The following is a 23718-nucleotide window of genomic DNA, read 5'->3' as shown; positions in this document are numbered from 1 at the left end:
GCAGCACAGCCTTCTGGTGTGTCAGCCACTCCTCCCCGCTTAGTGTCATCAGCAAACTTGCTGAGGGTACATTCTATACCCTCATCCAGGTCGTTGATGAAGATGTTGAACAACACCGGTCCCAGTACCGACCCCTGAGGGACTCCACTAGTCACACACCTCCAACCAGATTCTGCCCCATTGACTACAACTAATGGCCTCCAGTTCTTCATGTCGCCTATGCTGCATGTATTGGTGTAGACACACTTGAGCTGGACTATCGATTTCACCCCCAACTTTGGCATGACACCCCTAGGCTCAGCTCCAGTGGGCCTGGTTTCCTCTCTTTCCCACTTCAAACGTAGTTTAAAGCCCTATTGATGAGCCTCACCAACTCAAGGCCAAGAATCCTTTTTCCCCTTTGGTCATAGTTCTACTCTGTGTTTTGCCAGCAGGCCCAGTTCTGTGTAAACGTTCCCATGATCAAAGAAACCAAAATTCCACTGATGGCACCAGCCTCTGAGCCACACATTAATCAGCTGTTTTCTTGTTCCTTTCAGCGTACTTCCCTGCCACTGAAAGGATTGAGGAAAAACCTCCTATGCTCCTGATCCTGCAACCACTGGCCCAGTGCCCTGAAGTCCCTTTTTAATGCCTTAGGACTTCTCTTGGCAACCTCATCAGTCCCCACCTGCATGGCCAGTAGTGGGTAGTAATCAGAGAGCTGTATGAGACCAGGAAGTTTCCTGGTCACATCTCTAACCCACGCTTCAGGGAGGCAGCAGACCCTCCTGTGGGATGGGTCTGGCTGGCATGTCGGACCCTCTGTTCGCCTCAGAAGGGAGTCTCTATGACAATTACCCTCCTTTTGTTCTTAATAGAAACAGTCCTAATGTGTGGGACTGACTGTCTCTGCAACTCTCCAGATGGATCTTTATCATCCTTATTTGCATGATTCCCTAGTTCCAGAGCCCCATACTTGTTGTGTAAGGACAACTGGGAAGGTGAGGGAGGTTGGGAGGGGAATAGTTTGCTGCCCTGAGCAGGGACCTGTTTACATTCCCTCCCCCCACCCTCTTAGGCCACCTCCTTCTGTCTGGTGACAAAAAGGCAGGGGTCCTCCACTTCTTGTGGAGCTGCCACCTGCTGTCTTTCCTCAAGGATGGTAGGCTGTGTGGCTCCACCAATCTTTCACATTCCCAGATAATCCTTAATCATTTCACTTCCTTTTTAAGCTCTGCCACCAGGCTGAGCAGATCATTCATCAGGTCAGAGCTCACACGGGTGTCTCTGCTGCCCTCTGGTATGAGTGACAGGCTCAAACATTCCACACAGCCTGAGACCTGGACAACTGTGTGTTCCCGAGGTAGTTCTATCTGGGTGACCACATTCCTTTTGGCCATGGCTTAGGGCTGAGTAGAAGCCATAGTTGGATTTTCTTCTCTGAGGGTGATGACTTCCAGTATAGCTACCCTCCTAGCATGCCTTCACTGCATGAACTGCCATGCAAATTCGTGCCACACACACACACTATGAGTATGTCCAGTAACTGGTCTTAGAAACTCAGCCTATCCAGGAGCTGGCCCTTGGAGCACAAAGATACACAATACACAAATAGGAGTGTCAGAAAATTACCAGACCCTAGGATCTCCCCAATAGTTGGCCTAGATATCCTGACCACTTCAGGAGATAGTTCTGCCAGCTGTCTCATCTGAATGAGACACACATGCAGATGTCTCATTCATCCCCCAGGCTCCCTGGTCTCTCCATGGCTTCCCAACCCACTTAGTCTATTAACCAGTTAGTCTGGCTTAATATTTATTAGAAATCACAGCATCATTCATATCAGCTCACTTGCTCCAGTAGCTGACATCACAGATGCGTAGATCCTATGACCTATGGTCCAAATTGAGTTTCTGGCACTTGATTTTGTTCTATTCCAAGCTGTCTAGTTGTTTGCAGCACTGAAACACGGGCGTTATGACCTGTGGTTCAACTCCTGATAAGCAGACTGACCAACAGTCTGTTTACACATGACTGGCTCATTATGTATCTGCTCATCCTTGACATCCTGGTCTCCAAACTGACAAGACATGGATTTGACAGATGGACCACACAGGAAAGCTGGGGAGGGGCTTTTCACCAGAGAGGGTAGTGATAGGACAAGGGGCAATGGTTTTAAACTGAAAGAGGGTGGATTTAGGTTAGACATCAGGAAAAAATTCTTCACCAATGAGGGTTGTAAGGTGCTAGAACAGGTTGCCCAGGGAGGTTGTGGAAGCCCTCTCCCTGGAGGTGTTTAAGGCCAGGTTGTACGAGGCTTTGTGCAGCCTGGTCTAGTGTGCAGTGTCCCTGCTTAAAGCAGGGAAGTTAGAACCTGATGGTCTTTAAGGTCCCTTTCAACTTCTTCCCTTTCCCCACCTATGGTTCCTCCTCTGAACAACCCACAGTAAGCTTCACAAAAGCCCCAAATTATCTTACCTACATCCCATACCCCTGTTGGCAGTAACCCCCCCTAAACCTGTAAGGTGTTCCAGCAGAGAGCACTTCCATTGACTTATCTTAATGGGTTCCATTTCTACCCAAAGGGCTGATTATGCTCCTTTGAGAGCCCTGGGAGGTGCCTAGGACAAGGTCATTATTTCTCTGTTGGGTTATTTGGGTTCCCCTGCCTTTCATCGCTCCTCTGTGCTCCTTGACTGTGAGGAGATGAGCCTTTTATCAAAGTGCTGAACAAATATATATTTATATATGTGGGCTATCACTTAGAGACAGAATACAGGGGAACTTTTGGGAAGCCTTAAATACAGTAGAACTTCCATAAATAAGCAACTATTGCAGTGAAGTAAACATAGCGATATATGCAACTCTAACAAGTAATCTATTTTTCAAGAATGAGTTGATGAAACAAGTAATAAACCAAACAAAAAAGCCAAAAAATACCCCTTGTTCTTCAATACAAAGACTGCTGTTATTTTTTTAACAGAAAATGTCTTTTTTTACAGTTCAGCTGTGACTTAATAGGAAAAAAACAAGTTACAGAGTTATAAAATATTCAAGACCAATCTATATGAGACAAATGAATTTGATTTTTTTTCTTGGATAAATCTGTATTGTGAAGTCATTCCTGAAATGAATGGTCCTGTAGTATTTCAGTACTCACATGCAATTAATAAAAAAAAAAAGCCGTTGGGAGCCAATGGGATAGCTGATTAGTGAGTTCCATGAAGTATATGATTTAACTATTTGCCATGTCAGAGCAAAATGCTTACACTATCAGAACACCAGGGCTGTCATCATAGAATGGTTTGAGTTGGAAAGGACCTTAAAGTTCATCTAGTTTCAACCCCCCTGCATGGACAGGGACACCTCCCACTAGAACAGGTTGCTCAGAGCCCCATCCAACCTGCCCTTCAACCCTTCCAGGGAGGGGGCAGCCACAGCTTTCCTGGGCAGCCTGTTCCAGTGTCTCACCACTCTCACACTAAAGAGTTTCTTCCTAATGTCCTAACCTAAATCTCCCCTCTTCCAGTTTTAATCCACTGCCCCTTGTCCTCTCACTACAAGCCCTTGTAAAAAGTTCCTCCCCAGCTTTCCTGTAGCCCCTTCAGGCACTGGAAGGCTGCTGCAAGGTCTCCCTGTAGCCTTCTCTTCTCCAGGCTGAACAACCCCAACTCCCCCAGCAAAAACTCCCAACAAACCATTCCATTCTCATCTAGGCAGCCTCTGTGTGCATGAGAGACAGCCACTGCTGCTGCTGTTCTCTGATTCTGCACCAGCTCAGGCCCCAGAGAGGAGTCCCAAAAAGGAACCAGGCTCGAATTCCATGGTCTGGTTCTAAATGTGAAGCTTTTTTTGAGAGAGATTTTCAAGCTGTGTTTCTTCAGTGTGGACAAATGCTACCCTGACAACCTAATGTTAGCACTTGCCTCTCAGAGCTTCCACCAGGATCCTGTGCAGAGACCATACCTCCTGTAGCCTTGTTCCAACTCACCTGCACAAATACCTCTGCATGTCATGGCAAGATGGCACAAGCAGTGGGCTGCACTCCTGAACTCTAATCCCTCCTCAGACAGCATGCACAGGCTCAGCATGTACTGCCTTAGCAATGCCCCTCCTATCTGCAGCCTCTACTAGCTCCTAACCAGGCATGACCCCTGTGCCAGCCCTGGCAGTGTGATGCCAAGGGACCTGTGTGAGACTGGAAAAGCACCTGGGGCTGTGTCACAGGGTTGGGTGAGGCCACTGTGCCTCACAAGCCTGTACAAGACATTAGAAAAGCCAGAACAACAACTTCAGTTGCCTTGTATGTTTCCTCCCTGTCCATGAGCCCTCATGTATGAGGCCTTCCCTCAGAGCCTTTCCCCAAAAAAAGCCTGTACAAGACATTAGAAAAGCCAGAACAACAACTTCAGTTGCCTTGTATGTTTCCTCCCTGTCCATGAGCCCTCATGTATGAGGCCTTCCCTCAGAGCCTTTTGCTGGGCTGAGACACCACAGGCCAGGCCACCCACACACAGCTCACTGTCATGAGCAGAGTCCAGCACTGCCAGCAGAAAGGGGAAACTAAAGTTCTGATGCAAGTTCTTGAGATAAAGGAGGAAAAGACCCTTCACTGGTTATTTTCCCTGGCGCAAAAGTAAAATCCAGCTGCCACTTAACCCAGGAGCATTAAAGCATGAGCACTGAATCCTCATGGAAGGGTTTCTTGCACCCCAATTGGGAGTTATGTACCATCCGTGAAAGAAATGACAGCAAAATGGTCTAGGATAGGGATATACACAGCTATTTGGAAGGTAACACAGCTTTTAAGCTTTATGAACGACTGCAAATTTTTCTCTTTACCTCTCCTACAGCTTTAGGGAAATTGCCAGGATTAGCCTGTTGCACAATTCCTTTGCTGATGTCATAAAATGCAGACATCAGGAAATAAAAAAAAAACAAACACCAAACATTAAATGCTTAGTTTGCATATGCAATCAAATTTTATTATTATCTTCAACTTTTCTAGTAACACAATGTAATATGTATTCTTCCACAGCTTAAGACATTATTTCTGCAAACACCCATTATTGAGTCTTACCCAGCTGCAACTGCCATCAAACTGGCTACTTTTGATGACAGTATAGTGTAATTTTTAAAGCTTAGTGAAGTTTTCCTGACAAATTTTTGTTTCATAAACTTTAAAAAGTGAGCTTGGGTCTTCCAAGGTTTCACTGAAGCATATACTGAAAGTCCCAGATACCCAGAATGCAATTCCTTTTCTTTAAAGCTTTAGTTGGCTTTGATTTTAAACAGTATGACTTGCAGCACAAATAGCCTCTACTGTCCTACTGGCCTCCAAGCAGCCAGAGCTAGCCTGCAGCCTGTAATAATAAACAATAATAAATAATTAATGATAATAAATAATAATTAAATCATTATTAATAAATTATAAATAATTCCAACATAGCTATATACCTGGGAATAGGGATGTCCTAGCAGAGGGACTATAGGGTAATCGGCTATAGGAAGACAAATCCAGAAAAGCTGCTGAGACAGACCAATGGGATAATCCAGACACTCCTCCCCTTACAAACAAGCAGCACATCCAGCCCAGTCCTATTCACCTTCTGAATGTGTACAACAGGACATCACTCTGCCCTGGGCTTTCCAACAACACAACAAAGATTTTGGCAGGCACGGAGGTGTCAGGAAAGAACCATATGTAAAGACCATAAGAGAAAATCTCTGCTAGGATTTTAATAACTCATGTGAATCACAAGCAACTGAAGTAAAAAGTTAATTTTCCTTTTTCCCCCTGAGGTAAAATAACATCAATTTAAATCTTTCTTCATATATAGTAAAACAAAAGGCAATGGTATTTTTTTACTCTGAAGATTACCTTTGAGGAAAGTATAGTTTTCCTCCACTTCAAAGTCAAGTCAATTTGAGCAATCAATCAATAGATTATTTTCAATAACACAAGATGAAAACCAGTTAATAGGACAGGGGAAAAATATGAAGTAAGAATGCCCAACCTCACAGCCTTTTTCTTGGGTATGCCTTTTTACCAAGCAGACACTTTCAATGCAAAAAGTTTCTGCCAAAGCAGGATTATCCATTCTCTCTACATCTTGAACTTTGGGAAGATACTTAGAAAGGTGGTCCAGCCATTCCGTAGGCTGGAGAGCTTATTGTAAAATAAATGCAGACACACATGCAGAACACATCATACCTTTCAAACTCATTTAGTGAGTTCTGCAAAATGAACTCTGCTTGTGTTTACAGCTGTGAACATTTGTAACTCAGTAAAACAAAACCAAACATTCCACAGGAAATTCAACTCTGGGTCCTAGTAAGAGCTATTCCATTAACAAGTTATCACTTGCTCTCTGCTATTTTTATGGTAGCCCATAAGGCATTCTTAGATTCTATGCTTCACTGACTTCACTAACTTCACTAACTACAAAAATGTTAAATAAACTGCAGGCAGTAATTACATACTCACAGAAACAAAAGTTGTATATTTATTTATGTTTTTTTCAGAAAAAGGAAACAATCTGTTTTTTTCACCCAGCATGTAGCTCAAAAATAATGCTTCCCAAACTAAAACCTCAAAAACTCTTGCAGAGCCATAAACATTGGGAAATGCAAACTTGATGCAAATTTTTGTGCAATTTTGTTTCCTTTTCTACATCTGAAATAATAAGTTCACAAATATAATCTGTTTCCAAAACTCTTTTCCCTCCTGCTTCCAATGCTGGCTTTTTTCTAGTCTAGAAATTGTGTCTGGAAAATTTTGGACAGACATGCTCATTACTAGTGAAATCAGCATGTCCAAATACAAGATCTCTATCAACTAAGTTCAGCATAATAATTCTTTCTTATGCATTAAAAATAACAATAACAACAGAAAGATTTTAAATCACTTTTAATTTAATTTTTTTTTACTTCTGAGTCATGAAAGGGTTTAAAGTCCCACTAGGTCCTGGAAAAGGGTACTGTCTAATGGCTGCAAAGCATTCTGCATAAAATATTTGCTCTCTTCATAATGCATAGAAATATGTTTTTAATAGTTTGTCTAATTTTCTTGCCTTCTTTACAGCTTCTCCTTCTTAAGCATTTACATTAAGTTTTTATTGGTATTGGTTTTCCCTTAGAAATTTTCAAACAACATTTAGTTTGAAACAAAAAGGGATTTACATTCAGACTGTTTAACTCAAATGCCTGAGCAACACTTTGAAGAAAAAATACCTTGATTGATTCTTCCACTCACTCAATCCTCTTTAGTTAGAACTCAGATGTATTTTAGACACAATATAAATCTCAAAAAAAACCTTACAAAAATTAAAGACCAAACTGGATATTCCATATAGTTTTCAAATTAATTAGATCAACAAAATGGTTGTGCATCTCTTTTCTTCTTTATGTACAGCTCTATAGGAAAGCAAATCTTTCTACATAGTTATTATCAGATATTCCTTCTCCTAATGCATAATTTGTCTTTGCCTCTTGACCACAATAAAAATACTTACCTCTGAGATGCAAATAATCTTTGGACTGCAGTCCTATGACAATGTAGTACAGTCACAGTGCAAGGTGCTGTCTCCCCTGACTCTGAATTGAGAGTTGAAATTTAGCTCATGGGCTTCCTCTCCACAGGCAGAATTTACTGTCCTAAATAAATCTAGACAATTCAACCATGTGATCTGTGAAGTTGTATCACACAGTGTTTTCTAAATTTTTGTATCTCTACAAACTTACAGGAGTGACCACTGAATTCCAAAAATGTCAGTTCTTACAGGCATTACTGACTGCAGAAAATTGTCTTTTTCTCTCCCTTTTATATCTCAGGTCCTCCACCAGTTACAATAAAGAATAACATAGCACTTTGTAAAATCATTTTTAAAACAGCAGTTGCAGAGACTGAAGAATTCCTTTTATAATCTTAAATCAATTATTTCTTCTCTGAACTCCCTCCCACTCCTATTAAAAAAGAGTCCTATTAAAAGAGAAGGATGCCTTAGCAAGATTTCCTCTCACTAATAATAGGAAAAAAAACAGTATTTTCTCTTCCCAGCCTCCACACTCTTTTTCTTAGATCTCTCTCTACTCTCCTAACCCTCCCTCTAGGTCTTTCCTTCCTTGTCTCTCTTTGGTTTCCTCTCTCCCTCCCTGCCTTTTTCAGAGGCTTTCACACATGCAAAAGATGAACATTAATCACAAAACAGTGCAGTTCATTGAGCACTTGTAACTGCAAGGATATTTCTTGGAACAAGAGAATTGTTTACAGTACCTCTGCCCTTCTCTAACTCTCTCCCATAGCTCTCATCTTATCTCCTGCTCTCATCAACCTCCCTCCTATCATCTGTTCTTTCTTCTCCTGTTTTCTTGGCCTCTCTTTTCCCCTGCCCACCTTTTCTCCTTCCGTCTTCACTGCACTTTCCCTCTTCTCCTCTGAGGGCTCAACACAAACTGTCTCTTCTTGTTAATGCAAAGCATTCTCTCCATGTTTGTTATCTGAAGCAAGTTGTTCAGATGGCAGAGACAAAAATTTCTAACTGCAGCACACATGCATAAACATTAAGAGATGGTTTCATAAAACAAACATGGTGCAAGAACAGGAACAGAAGAATAAATACATGCAAAGCATAAACAAGGAGCTTATTCCCAGAAAAAAAATAAGAATATTCTTTGAGACTGTCACTTCTGAGATAGCTAGTAGAAATGTTCATTGATGGTCCTTCATAAAAGAGTTTTTCTGTGCCAGCAGAAACAATACTAATATGTTTTTACATCTCATGAGATAGTGATCAACCATCAAACATAAAAACGTGCTTAATTCTCATCTGGATTAGGATCAGCATAGTGGAAAGCACACCTTTTAATTTTTATCTAGAGAAAACTTTGTGAAGTTGTTGTATTATATAAAATCTTTTCTTACCTTCTAGAGAGGTGACTAGATGAAAGAAGCAGACCATACAGAGCCAACTCATTCCTGCCACTCTTCTTGCACTGATTCCAGCATTAGAATCCATGAAGATTCTCTGATACCACCATCTCCAAAAAACACACACCACTCCCTTGAAATGGTCAGAGATTTCTTGGAGTGTTTTAATATCTTCCCAGATTAAAGAACAGAGAACTTCACACAGAAATACCGGTTAAGAAAAAACAGAAAGTGGAAACAGAAATCAGGTCACAGTAATACAGAACTGGCAGGTTTTATACGCCCACTCCATATTTACTACTTCTGAAATACAGGTAGCAAATGGGTAGCAAAGACCCAGTATTTACCATATACCCACACCTCCCACCCATCAAGACTTCACTCCCAGTTATTTTGTATGCTGAGAGTATAGATAGATTTGAGACATATAGATACACGCACATATAGATAGATTGAGACATTCATGGCATCAGTATCAGTGGGGTTCCCAAATCAGTGTTAATCTATCCCACAATATATGTTGTTTTTTTACTTAACTCCTGATGCTTTGCATCTTTGGCAATGTCCCTTGGATGGTCGCCATTCCACTTCCCCTGTATGCTTTCCAAACTCTTTTTCTTACAATTATCTTTGCCTTTTCAGGACTCTGCAGGGCAATAGTCATGACAGGAGAGTTTTTGCCATTTTTGGCAATACAAATCTGTAACTAAAAATTTGTAACTACATTTCAGAAGCAGGCTTTTGTCCCTTTAAGCATGACTGTCCAGCAGTACTGAAACTAGATTGCATTTTTTCCCATTAATACATTGTAGGTGAGGAATAAAATGTGATATTTAAGGTCAAAAAGGGAGCCTGCATTACAGAGAGGAAAAGCACACCAGTCCAAATTAACTGGGAAAAAGTTGAAACAAACCAAACAAAACTCCACCATTACCATTAAGAACCTGACATAAAGGCTTATCTCACCGTCAGGGAGCAATATGTAGCCCAATCTAGCACTGCATTAGAGCAATCCAGCACACTAGTTTTGCTAAGCAAGGTATTTCTAACTCCATCTGCCCAGTTCTCAGCCCACCAGAGAAATACCATGCTAATATGTAGGTTACATGCAAAAAGCCAGCATGTTTGGTTTTTTCTTTAGGTGCTCTTTGCACCAAGCATTGAGAACTCCTCAGTGTCTTCAGTAAGACAATGAAGCGTAGCTAAGGAGAAAGAAAATTGTCTCATACAATATACAGAAATGGCTCAATAACTTTGCTGAAATCGGGGAGAGAAGAGTTATAATTAAAAGGGGCAGCCTGACTGCAATTACCTGAAAACCTCGCAACGAAGGATTTGAGCAAGTTTGGTGTAGCCAAGAAAAAAACAGCCTGGGGAGTATGAGAAAAGGCAATGGAGTGAAATCTGACTTCCTTTAATAAATGGGGGAGAAATTATAGGATAGGATGGTATAATTCTCTTTTACACTGAGAGCACCAAACACAGATGAACCAAAGGCACCTTGGACATCACTAAAACATAAGGAAACTAAAAGAACCTAAGGAAGAAGTAAAAACTTTGAGTAATAGTTTATAAGAAAAGCAAAAAATGTGAGAAAACTGAGAAAAAATGAAGATCAAATGGGAAGGTGGATGTACTACAGGTACTGCATCTTATTTTAAGAAGCATATATACATCACAGAGGAAAAACACCACTGGATAAAACCGTAAAAAGGAGAAAATTTCAGGCTAAATTATTAGAAAACAGTTCTTTAACAGAAAAAATTATCCAAGCACACAGCAGTGTTCTCTAGCAACATGGCTGAAGACTACTGCCTGATCCAACAAAAACAAGACTGGGTACACCAGAATAAAGCCTGCATGACTGCTTTACCTAGAGACATAAATACTCAGCTACTTTTTTTTTCTCAGAGAAATGGACTTTTAAATATTCACTTTCAAATAAATGCAAATAACTGCAGAAATAGAGGTCAAATAAATTGAAGAAACCTTGTATTTCAGTCGGTGGGACTGCATTAATTTACAGAAGGTTTGAAAACAGTCTATAATTCAGACTTGCTCAATGTCACATAACAAACTAGTGGCAGAGCAGGAAACACAACCCAAATATGGTCAGCCTACTGGATCTCAGGCCTAAGTCTTGAAATTACTAAGTAACACATAAAGGAGGAAATCCATCCACTATCACAGAGCAGATACTTCTAAAAATCTCCTGCTACCAAACAGCAGACATAAAATTATTTCAAGCTCCGAAGAAACCAGTTGTTCTCCTCCGATCCCAGCCTGCACATCTCTCTCTCAACATCTGTTCTGCTTACCCTGGTAGACCCTGTATCCCAGAAATGTTGCACTGCTCTTCATGAGTTATCACACAGCCTCTGCCTGGATTAGACCTGAAAATTATTTTACCTTGAAATAAATAGTTGCTAAACCAAAAAGCTGGTTTTGATTTAGCAGTCCAAAAAGGTAAAACTGTCAGGATTTTTTTTTATTCTGCCTTTTCCACACCTCAATGAAAAATGCTTACTCCACAATGAAAGGTAGAGAAGAACATTACAGAAGCATTTAAGGGAGAGTAGGAGGGAAGCACTAGCCTCTCTGAATTAAAGAGTACTAAGCCACTAAATTGCTAAGCACTGTCCTGCCTTTCCCCCCAGCACTTGATGCGTGCAGAATTTGACTACACCCAAAGACATCTTTCATTCTTCAGTTCTCCTATTTCTTCTCTGCACCAAACTACTTAAACAGAAACCTCAAACCATCCCAAATTTTAAACTTGTCCACACAAGCACCTCCCCATGGACTTCTCATCTTGTTACTTACTCCAAAACTGCTCTCAGACAGATTACCTCCCCTTGCTACAGAATCCATTATTCCCTATTCTCCTCCAAATCCAACTGCAAAGTAATAAACCTCTTCTGCAAAGGATCCTTGAACAGAATCCCTTAAATACCCCATCTCATTCTCCCTCTATTCCAGTTACACAGAACTTGCCACCCATGTACCAGCTGCCAATCCTTGTTATATTCAACCTTCTATAGAGGATTCTAAACCATTTTTGGCCATATATTTTATTGGCTACTGGAATCACAGAATCATAGATTCATAGAACACCAGGTTGGAAAGGACCTCAAGGATCATCTGGTCCAATCTTTCTGGGTAGGAACATGGTTTAGATGAGATTGCTCAGCACCCTGTCTAGCTGAGTCTTAAAAGTGTTGGCAAGTCCACTACTTGCCTGGGGAGATTATTCCTATGTACGACAGTTCTCCTAGTGAAAAATTTTAATCTGGTGTCCAATCAGGATTTCCCCAGGAGTAACTCACACACCCATTACACATAATCTTTTCCATGTGACTCCTTGTAAAAAGGGAGAGTCCATCTTCTTGGTAGCCACCCTTTAAGTACTGAAACATGGCTCCACTAAGCCTTCTTTTCTCAAGGCTGAACAAACCCAGTTCTTTCAGCCTTTCCTCATATGGCAGACTTCCTGGTCCTTTGTGGCCCTTCTCTGGACTGTCTCCAGCCTGTCCCCATCTTTTTTGTATAGTGGAAAACAGAACTGAACACAGTATTCCAGGTGTTGCTTGGCAAGCAGAGTAGGATGAAGCCTTTTTTATTTTTGCTGGTGATGCTCTTCTTGATGCAAACCCTTCCTTTGCTTCTGCAGCACACTGTTCACTCATATTGAGCTTATTGTCCGCAAAGACCCCCAGGTCCCTTTCTGCAGAACTGCTCTCCAGACTGGTAGATCCCAGTCTGTGCTGCACTCCTGAGTTATGTTTTTCCAGGTGCAAGACTTGTCCCTGCTGAGCTTCATAAGGTTCTTATGTAGCCCATTTTTGCAAATTGTCCAGGTCTTCCTGGAGGGTGGCTCTCCCTTCAGGAGCGTCTACTTCCCCATTCAACTTGCTGCTATCTGCAAAGTTCATCAGTGTGCACTTGATCCAAACATCCAGATCACTTATGAAGATATTAAACAGTCTTGGGCCCAGTAGCATTCCCTGGGGGATGTCGGTTGTGACCAGTTGCTAGTCTGAAAAAGAACTACTTACCACCACCCTTGTCTAGACAGTAACAGATCAGTTTTTCTATGAGAAGGCTATGGGGAATCATATTGAAAGCCTTGGAGAAGTCCAGGTAGACAATGTCTGCTGCTCACCCCACATCAACCAAGCAGGTTACTTTGTTGTAGAAGGTGATCAGGTTTGTCAAGCATGATTTGACCCTGGTGAATCTGTTCTGGCTTTTCCCAGTCACATTCTTAATTTGACTTGTGACAGTCCCCAGGAGCATTTGCTCCATAACTTTCCCAGGGACTGAGGTAAGGCCTCCTTCAAACTCTTCTTGTAGCTGGGGGGTGACAATAGTCTTTTTCCAGTCCTCTGGAATATCCCCCAACCTGCACATCTTCTCAAAGATGGAGAGTGGCCTTGCAACAGTATCAGCCAGTTCTTTTAACATCCTCAGCTGGATGGTATCTAGGCCTATCCATCTGTATGGGTCAAGCTGCTGCAATAACCTATGTTCCAACTCTTTGTTCACTGACTGTAGGTGTTTGCATCAACCTCGAATTTTGCTCCCACAGCCCGGGGCCCAACAGCTCCAGTAAAGACAGAGGTGAAGAAAGGGTTGAGAACCTCTGCTGTTTCAGCATTGTTGGTGACTAATTCACCTAGCCTGTTTAACAGGCCAATATTCTGCTTATTTTTTATGTATCTGAAGAATCCATTCTTGTAATTTTTTACATCTCTGACCAATTACAATTGAGCCTCATCTTCTCCTTTTCTAAATGCATTTCAGCACGCCCTGGTAATGTCCTTGTAATTCTTAATGGGTATTATTCCACTTTTCCATCTCTCATATACTTCTCTTTTGGTTTTAAGAAAAATTGAATGATCTCCAAAAAAGAATGATCTCCAACCCCTTGGAAGTTCTAAAATTCATAAAACATCTGAAAAACACAACATTTGTCTTTTCAACACAATAAAACTGTCAGGACTGAAAGCAGTCATAAAAGACCAGTTATATGTTGCTTTTGCTTTAGTACCAAGCTCCAAGAGATGGGATATGGAAGTCTCCAGGTTATCTGCTTACATTATTCATCAGTGCTATGTTTGTTTACTTTGGCGCCATCACTGTGGTATTTGGATTACCCAAATTTTAATAAGTTCAAAACCCCAATAAGAGAGATGAATACAATCATCACCAGTATTTTCAAGAATGCTGATTTCTTAGCTGAACAACCAATGATGGAGAACAGTTCTTCAAGAAGCTTGCCAAAGAAAGTTTTTAACATCTCCAAGGATGGAGATTCCACAGCTTCTTTGGGCATCTGTTCCAGTGCTGAACCACTACTGGGGATTTTTTTTCATCTCTCTCTATACAAACAGAATTTCCTTGCTCTTGTCTGCTGTATATTGCAACAGAACATAAATCTGCTTTTCCCCAGCATCTCAAAGCTTCTACACAAGTCTGCAAACACAATTCATTTCAGCTGAAAACTCTTGAATGTGAAATAACGTACACCTGGCTTAACTGACACTGTGTCCAGCCTGTTTCCTCTCACCAATCATAGCTGTAATTTCTTACTTTTTCTGAACTCAGTCTTGAAGTAGAAAAATTTTAGTACAGTCTCCAGGCAAATGATACTCAGTGCTACAGGCCACACAGTGACAGTCTTCCCATATCTTCTATGACAAGTGACACTTGACACTGTGCTTGTGAGATTTGTGTCACAAAGGGGGCTGCTGTGTGCCCATCCTGTATATAAACCATTGGAAACATGAAATATTTCACGCAGCCAATATCTCTGCAGCAATTTCCTTATGCAAATAAAGGATTCCCTCAATGTTCAAACACTGTCATTGACAACACCTGAAGAGCCACAGGGCACTAGTGTTGCTCAAAATCCTCTTCCATCACTGCATGTGTTTTCATTAGAAGGGAAGCAAATTTGATACTAGGTTTGTGTATTCACTTATTTTAGAGTACCCCAATGCCATGTCGTGAATCTTCATAGGGGTAATCATGCACATGACAAACCTTAGAATGGACTGCTTTTTCTCTTCTGGGTTTGACTGCCACTCTGAGACTGATCTAGAACAGTGACAACTAGATAAACTGTATTAGTTCTCTGCAACAAGTTCTGCTGGACTTTAGCTTTAAAAAAAATCAACCCTTGCTTTCTAATTCTTTTTTTATTCCACCTACAAATCTTTATACAGACCTTCACTGAAGCACATTCTAGCTTAGCATGCAGATATTATGTAGCCACAGATCAGAAAGTTCTGCATATTTACCCTATTCCTCTTTGACAAATACCTCCTACAGAACCTGGTATCAAATAGCAGTTAAGCATTCATCTGAACCATGCACCTGTCTGGGTTCTGCAGGAGGAAATCAGGATTAAGAAAAAAGCTAAGATTGTTCAGGGCCTGCCTACCCTCAAGGGAGTCAACGGCTCCTCCCAGTTTTGTACCATCAGCAAACTTGCTTAGAATTCATTCAAGTCCAGCATCCTAGTCATTGATTAAGATCTTGAAGCGGACTGGGCCTAGGATGGAGCCCTGCAGGACCCCATTAGTGACCAGTCACCAGCCTGATGTTACCCCATTTACTGTCACTGTTTGTGTTCGACCTGTGAGCCAGTTGTTCACCCATCATATGGTACACTTGTCCAGCTGTGTGATGAACATTCTGGCCAAGAGAATACTGTGAGAGACAGTATCAAAAGCTTTGCTGAAGTCCAGAAATATTACATCCGCTGTCTTCCCTTGATCAACTAGGTGGATTATCTTGTTGTAAAAGGAAATTAAGTTTGACAAGCAGACTTTCCCCTCGTGAAGCTGTGCTGGCTGTGACCGATAACTGCGTTGTCCTCCAGGTGTTTTTCAACACCTCCCAGAATAATCTTTTCCATAATTTTAACAGTCGCTGAAGTTAGACTGACCAGCCTGTAGTTTCCTTGCCCTTTTTGAATATTGAAACATTAGGCAGCTTCCAGTCAACTGGGATCTCTCTAGCTTCCCAAGATCGCCCAAAAATCATAGAGGCCTAGCACTTACACCAGCCAGCTCTTTGAGGATGCTCAGATGGATCTCATCAGTCCCTATGGACTTGTAGGAATCTAACTGTAGCAGCAGATCCCACACAAGCTCAGGGTCAGCTAAGAGTTGATCCTTGTTGCAGTTATGTTCCTCCAGGTCAGGGCATTGACACCCCCTTGGTCCATCATCAGTGTTGAAAGACAGAGGCAAAAAATGCATTAAATATCTCTGCTTTGTCTATATCCTTTTTGGTGAGGTGACTGTCCTTATCCTGTAAAGGACGCATGCGGTTTCTACATGGCCTTTGGCCATTAATGTATCTGAAAAAACTCTTTATTATCCCCCACAGTTCTGGCCAGTTTCTGCTCCAGTTGAGCTTTGGCTGCTGGAATTCTCCCCCTACATTGGTTAGCAGTGTCTCTCTATTTTTCCCCCATGTCACCTAATTAGCTTCCACTGGGCATACACCTTCCTTTTTTGCCTAATCTGCAAGAATAGATCCCTGCTTAGCCAAGCCGGGCTTCTGCCTCGTCTGCTTGACTTCCAACATTTTGGGATTGCCTGCTCCTGTGCCCGTAGGAGTTGATGTTTAAAGAGTGACCAGCACTCATGAACCCCAACACCTGCAAAAATATTTTCCTAGGGTACTTGACTCAGATGCTCCCTGAGCAGCCTGAAGTCTGCTCTCCTCATGTCCAGTGTTGAAATTTTGTTGGCAGTTTTCCTCTTGTTAACAGAGATTTTAGACTCAATTGCCTTGTGGTCACTGTGACTGAATCTCCACTCCACTCATGAGATCTTCTCTGTTGACGAGCAGCAGATCAAGGAGGCCATTCTGCTGAGTTGGCTCCCTTGCAACCTGTTCCATACAGTTGTCACCCAGGTGGCTTAGAAATCTTCTGGCCTGGGTTGTGCTAGCAGTATGTTGCCAGTTGACTTCTGGCAAGTTGAAGTCCCCCATAAGGAAAAGGGCAGTTGACTTGGAAGCATCCCTTAGTTCCTTAGGTAACAGGTCATCTGCATCCTCATCCTGGCCAGGAGATCTATAGTATATTCCCACAATCACATTCACATTATTTATTCTTCCCTTGATTCCTACCCAAGGACTCTCAACTGTGCCATTGCCAAGTGTGAGCCAATCCCACCAGGTTTCACTTATACCAATAATGTCAAATCTCTGAGACTGGGCCAAGGCTTCAAGATCACCTTACTTATTCTCCACGCTGCACGCAGTAGTGCAGAAACACTTCAGGTGTGGTACATTGTGGCCAACACCTTGCAAAGCAGAATGGGGGATCCCATTAGTGCTTATTTACTCAAGTTTTTTCACACCATCCCATTGCTCACCATTGGCAACACTGTTTTTGTCCCCTACCCCTTACTAAGCTAGTTTAAAGCTCTAACAACCAGCCTCGCTAGCTCCTGTGCTAGAACTCTTTTCCCTTCTGAGAAAGATGATAAATGAGCACAACATCTGGAAGAGTCAATAAACTATTATTCCAATTTGTGCTGCAAATTAAAAAATTAATCACATTTAGGTGGAACACATAAAGTAGAATAAATACTTGTCCTAATTAATGATAAACAGGGAACCATGATGATGTTATACATCAACAAAGAGGCCTTTCCCCATTTTCTCCCAGAAATTTTCTCCTACTCTAATTGCTCCTTTGTCACTGAGATGCCCTTGCAGCTAGTCCTGTATCTCACTAGGATAAATCTCACAGCACTTTCACAAAAAGCTGTCTCTCAATGTCTATGCAACACTTTGAGCATGACATAATACTGCCTACTTTTTTCCTTATACAATGATTACAAAAACTACTATTCATAGAAATCTTCTTGCAGTCCTAAAAGGAACCTAATGGAGTAAGAGCAAAACATAATTTATCACTCAGGGTTTTAATAATCTGAAGTTGACGTGTTTTTCTTAAAAGAATTATCACTGAGGCACATGTAGCAGCACAGAGATATCTTTAATTAAATATATAAATCATTTCAATAGTTGCTGTATATCCTTTTATCCTCTGTGGCTATTTAAGATTATTTAAATTACTTCAAAATACTTAGAAAATATCTGAGAGTGGAATTTGTAACAAAGCCTTGTGGATTTTTATGGTCCATTCAGTTTATTAGTTTAATTTTGAGAGAAATGAGCTCTATGTGCTAATGAGTAACTAACTGTAAACAAATTCTTCAGCAACACCATACTTTATAAAAGATTTCATCTTGCTGGCTCAATCCTTTTCTTTTTTTCTTTCAGATTATCTAAATACACTTGTGTCTGTGTATTTTGGGATTCTTTAAGTTTACAATTACAATTTTGAATGCCCTCCAAATAAAGGGATTTGTTTCCTTGTTTACCATGGAAATGCCAGGAGTCTTGAAGTTGGTCTTCCACACTTGGGTCATACATTTCCTAGTGGAATCCAGGTTAAGAACTTCCACAGCCTTTAATGGGAAGAGATGCTTATTTTCATTATTTTTTTATTAAGCCCTTGAGGCTCATATAGAGTGCCCAAATTAGAAGCATAATCACTCAAATAACCTCTACAGTCGGTGGACTGAGATGAATCATCTTCAGTAGGTACCTAAGATCTGCACTAATTTAAAAAGGGAGCTGTGGACAGCTAAATAGCCCCTTCAGACAACTCCTTAGATGCAGCTGTGAAGGACCAGATTATTTCCTCACACGAACATAACATGCCCTTTAGGTCAGGAGTCATAGCTGACTTACAGATGGCTGCTCCACGTGGCACTCTGAACCCTCTCCTGTGCGCACTTTTTGGAGGGACACTGAAGCTGCTGCTGCTTGCCTTTTGGGGAGTGACCTGCTCCTTGGGGGTGCCTGCCAGCCACAGGTCCCCGCTCCTGTTCTGCTGCTAGTCCTGTCTCCCAGCTCATCCCTGCTGCTCTCGGCTAGTCCCGGCTCCTGCTTCAACTGCAGTCCCGGCTAATCCCTGCAGACTCGGCTTGTCCTGCCTCACCCGTGGCTTTTGCAGTCCCGGCTCCCCGCTCGACTGCAGTCCCTGCCTACTTGCGGTCCTGCCTGCCTGCCTGCTGCTACCTTCCTGTGGAACCTGCCTGCTGCTGACCACATGCGGTGAGACTTCTTCCTGCCACCCATGGTTCTAAGACTGGGTTGCAGGAGAAGTCACTTGCAGCTACTATGTAAGTACCTAGAGCATCTCAGGAATAAAGTAAGGGATTGTATTTTGGGTATAATTCTCTCCCAAAGGTGTTCCTGTCTCACCTGCACACAAACTGCAACCCTATACGGGACAAGCGTCAGGCATATCCCTCCTTCCTCCTCCCCCCATAGATAATGATAATTAATCTGGGTGTATAAATAAGGTATATCTATATATAAGTATTAAGGCATATATAAGTTCTTGGTGTTTGGTGTTTTAAAGATATTTCAAGCTCCTCTGTGTTTTTATTACCCTCTTTGAACCTCCTGCCCCAATTTGTTTTATTTTTCCCCACAATAAACCATGTATTCGTAAATTCTAATTGGGGATTGGCTGCTGTTACTGGAAACATCAGTGAGCATTGAACAAGTGTCTCACCCAAACAGTCAGTGCCAAAGTTCACAGAATCACGGAATTCTAGGGGTTGGAAGGGACATCGAAAGATCATCCAGTCCAACCTCCCTGCCAGAGCAGGATCACCCCAAGCACATCACACAGGAACATGTCCAGGCGGGTTCTGAATGTCTCCAGAGAAGGAGACTCCACAGCCTCTCTGGGCAGCCTGTCCCAGGGCTCTGTCACTGCTCCCCTGAGAGGCGAGCGCTATGCGCGGACTTCTTGGCAGATCCCAATAAGTTAAATTCACTCCAAAAAGGAGATATAATAGGTTGAAGATCACGACAGCAGCCTAAAGGTACCTGAGGAAATTCCGAGTCCCTGCACTGTCTTCCAATCCATACAGCTGGCCACATTAGCATCTGTTTAGAGAAACAGTGTCTTCCTTTGAATCACTCATCTCTGCCACGACATAACTTAGCTAGAGAAGCCTCACAGCTTTACTTGTGACCCTACTTTTCCTAACAAAAATTCAGACTCTTTCAATATGCCACACTGTGTTTCTGCTATGCCTAACAAGATGGACACTGATCTCTTGAAACTATTGCAATTTTAAAAGTTGTTTGTTTTTAAATTAAAGATACAGATAATTTCTTCCTCAGGCTTGTCTTGTTACAACTGGCATTAGCTAAGTTTATGTGAGCATTTAAAATTTCACAGTATTTTTATGAAAGAACAAGGGAAAAGGTGCATACTATTTTGGCATTAAAAATGAAGATAAATGAAACATTTTTACAAACAGCATTTAAACAAAGGATGTCTGGCATAAAGTCTATGTCCTTAAAATCATGTTCTCATCTGCTCAGAAATGGTGACCTTGCTTCCTCTTCATCTAAACTTAAAGTTTTATCATATACCATGTTCTGATTGCCTATGGATGGAAAATTATAAAGAGGCCAAACACAGTGTTAGCAATGGCCAGACAAGCAATGCTACAAATCAGACAAATAACCTTGACATTTACTAACCAAGTCTGTGAGAGCATCTGCAAATCTACAGTGCAAAATGAAGCACAAAGCTGCAAAAAGGGCCTTAAAGGCATTGTCACGATGCTGGAAAATACATCAAGGGCCTGAAGGGTTGAGTGGGGATAAAAGTGTGAGTGGCTTACAAAAGTAAGATATGGATATGCCTAAGAAAAGAGATGTTTTAAATTAGGGTAACCTTACACAGCATGTCTAGAAATATATGAACAAAGATCTAAGCACAAACACTCAAAATATACATGGAGGGCAAAAAACAAACTGAGAATACTTTTCTTAAACTGATTTTTGTGGACAAAAGTTTGCAAAGCCCTTTGATAACGATTAAGATTTTCTTCAGCTGCAGTAAAGAATCTTCATTTTTTGTAAAAATATATCAGTTTTAATCAGTTTCACAGCCTTGGCCTTTCATAGACCTTTGTTCTCAAATTGTCAGTTGCATGTGTTTGCAGATAAAGGCTACTTTTATTTTTAAAACTATTTAATTATTAGCAATATTGAACATTTTTATCCCTGTGAAGAGAAGCAAGGAAATACTGCTTCTTTGTAAAACACAGCTGAAAAGCATAATCACTTCACTGACTTGTTAGTTGACCAGACCTTGCTGTCCAAACCTCCTCTCCTAGTTCCATTCCATGCAGTGGATTTCCAGTTAGCTTCAATCCAATTATACTCTCACACCAATTGCAAATACGAGCTTTCGAGTTCACCAGATTGCTCTAACAGAGGATTAAAACATAACATATTCCATGAATGGAAGTGGGAATAAGAAATTATCTTCTGTCAAGCTTATTCCTGTAGATTTTGCAGACTGCACCAAAAGCACAAGCTTTAGATCCAGCATGTAAATTAGAGCATTTGATGTGGAAATCATGGAATTACAGAATTATCAGAGTTGGAAGGGACCTCTAGAGACCATCTAGTCCAAACCCCCTGCTAAAGCACATTACTCAGGACTGCATCCAGGCAGGTCTTTAATATCTCCAGAGGAGACTCCACAACCTCCCTGGGAAGCCTGTTCCAGTGCTCTGTCACCCTCACCATAAAGAGGTTTTACCTCATATTTAACCATTTAAGTTAAATTAAATATTCATTTCAGTTCTTTAAATATGAACTTCCTATGTTCCAGTTTGTGCCTCTTGTCCCTCATCCTGTCACTGGGAACTACTGAAAAGAGTCTGGATCCATCCTCCTTGCACACACCCTTTAGATACTTACAGACATTAATAAAGTCTCCCCTCAGCCTTCTCATCTTCAGGCTAACGAGTCCCAGCTCTCTCAGCCTTCCCTCATAAGGGGGAATCATCTTTGTCACCCTCCTCTGGACTCTCTCTAGTAGTTCCCTGTCTTTCTTGAACTGGGGAGCCCAGAACTGGATGCAGTATTCCAGATGTGGCCTCACCAAGGCAGAGTAGAGTGGGAGAATTACTCCCCTCGGCCTACTGGCCACACTCTTCTTTATGCACCCCAGGATTCCATTGGCCCTCTTGGCAGCAAGGGCACATGCTGGCTCATGGGTAATTTACTATCTACCAGGACTCCCAGATCTTTCTCCTCAGAACTGCTTTCCAGCAAGTCCCCCCCCAACATATATTTGTGCATGGGGTTGCTCCTCTCCAGGTGCAGGACCCTACACTTGCCCTTGTTGAATCCCTTTAGGTTCCTGTCCAGGACACTCTGCACAGCCGTTTGCAGTGTCAGCCATCCCTCCCAGTTTGGTATCATCAGTGAACTTACTGAGGACACACTCTGTCCCCTCATCCAGGTCACTGATTAATATGTTGAACAAGACTGGACCAAGTACTGACCCCTGGGGGACTCCACTGGTTACAGGCCTCCAACTCGACCCTGCTCCACTGATCACAACCCTCTGAGCTCTGTCACCCAGCTCGATCCACCTCACTGTCCACTCATCTAGCCCATACTCCCTCAGTGTCTTAATGAGGATGTTATGGGAGGCTGTGTCAAAAGTTTTGCTGAAGTCAAGGTAGATGACATCTGCTGCTCTCCCCTCACCCAGCTAACCAGTTATGACATCATAGAAAGCTAGCTGATTTGTCAAGCATGATTTTGCCTTGGTAAATCCATGTTGACCACTCCCAATAACTTCCTGTTCTCTTTAGAGATGACATCCAAATGAGTCATTCCATCACCTTCCCAGGGACAGAGGTGAGTCTAACCAGCCTGCAGTTTCCTGGGCCTTTCTTCTTGCCCTTTTTGAAGATTGGAGTGATATTGACCCTCCTCCAGTCCTCAGGCACCTCTCCTGTTCTCCATGACCTTTCAAAGATGATGGAGAGTGGCCCAGCAATAACATCTGCTGAGTCTCTCAGCACTCACGAGTGCATTCCATCAGCCCCCATGGACTTACGGATGTCCAACTTGGCCAAGTGGTCTCTAACCCAGTCCTCCTCTACTGAGGGAAGGTCCTCCTCTCTCCAGACCTTTCCCCCTGACTCCAGGGTCTAGGATTCATGAGGGACAGCTTTAGCATTGAAAAATGAAGCAAAGAAGGCATTCAGTAACTCCACCTTCTCTGTGTCTTCCAGCACTAGGGCACCCACCTTATTCACCAGTGGCCCTACATTTTCCCTAGTCTTCCTTTTTCTATTGATACACTGAAAAAACCTCTTCTTGTCTTTAACTGCAATGGCCAAGCTGAGTTCTGCTTGAGCCTTGGCCCTTCCAGTCTTCCCCCTGCACAGCTTCACTGCCTCTTGCTGTTCTTCATAGGTTGCCAACCCCTTTTTCCAAAGGCTGTAAACCTTCCTTTTGTTCCTCAGTTCCAGCCAAAACTCTCTATTTAGCCAGGCTGGTCTTCTTCCCCATTGGCTCATCTTTCAGGTCCTGGGGATGGCCTGCTCCTGTGCCTTGAAATATAAATATATTTAAATATATGCAGAAAACTAGGAAGCTACAAGGGAGAGAGAAAATGGTTCAGAGAAGAGTTCAACCATACAGTTTTCATCTTTATATGACCACTGTTTGTCTAGATGGGCATTCTGTCTGTTCAGTCATTATTTTGAGTCTGATGCTCCCATTAGGCACTAAAACACTACAAAATAATCCTGCAATGTACTGATCATACTCCACAGAACTGCACACTAACTATAGTCTGTCTATAACCACTGTGGAATAACAAGCAACTAGGGAGCTACCTTGGTAGCAATCTCTCAAGGCATAGTAAG

General features: G+C 42.0%; 1 protein-coding gene across 1 annotated transcript in view; it reads right to left on the bottom strand.

The window, feature by feature from the left end:
• EPHB6 (EPH receptor B6) overlaps positions 1-9077 on the bottom strand; it is a 57328-nt gene extending 48251 nt beyond the window's left edge. Inside the window, exon 1 of the mRNA XM_009998286.1 lies at positions 8906-9077. Coding sequence (XP_009996588.1) covers positions 8906-8999 — 94 coding nt within the window. The 5' untranslated portion in view covers positions 9000-9077. The remainder of the gene's footprint in view (positions 1-8905) is intronic.
• Between the last annotated feature and the right edge of the window lie 14641 nt (positions 9078-23718).

Source organism: Chaetura pelagica, unplaced genomic scaffold, assembly GCF_000747805.2.
Source record: "Chaetura pelagica isolate M959 unplaced genomic scaffold, ChaPel_1.0 scaffold120, whole genome shotgun sequence".
In the NCBI taxonomy this organism is placed as follows: domain Eukaryota; kingdom Metazoa; phylum Chordata; class Aves; order Apodiformes; family Apodidae; genus Chaetura; species Chaetura pelagica.
Note: the sequence above shows the minus strand (reverse complement) of the source record. Positions and strands in the feature narration are given on the sequence as shown.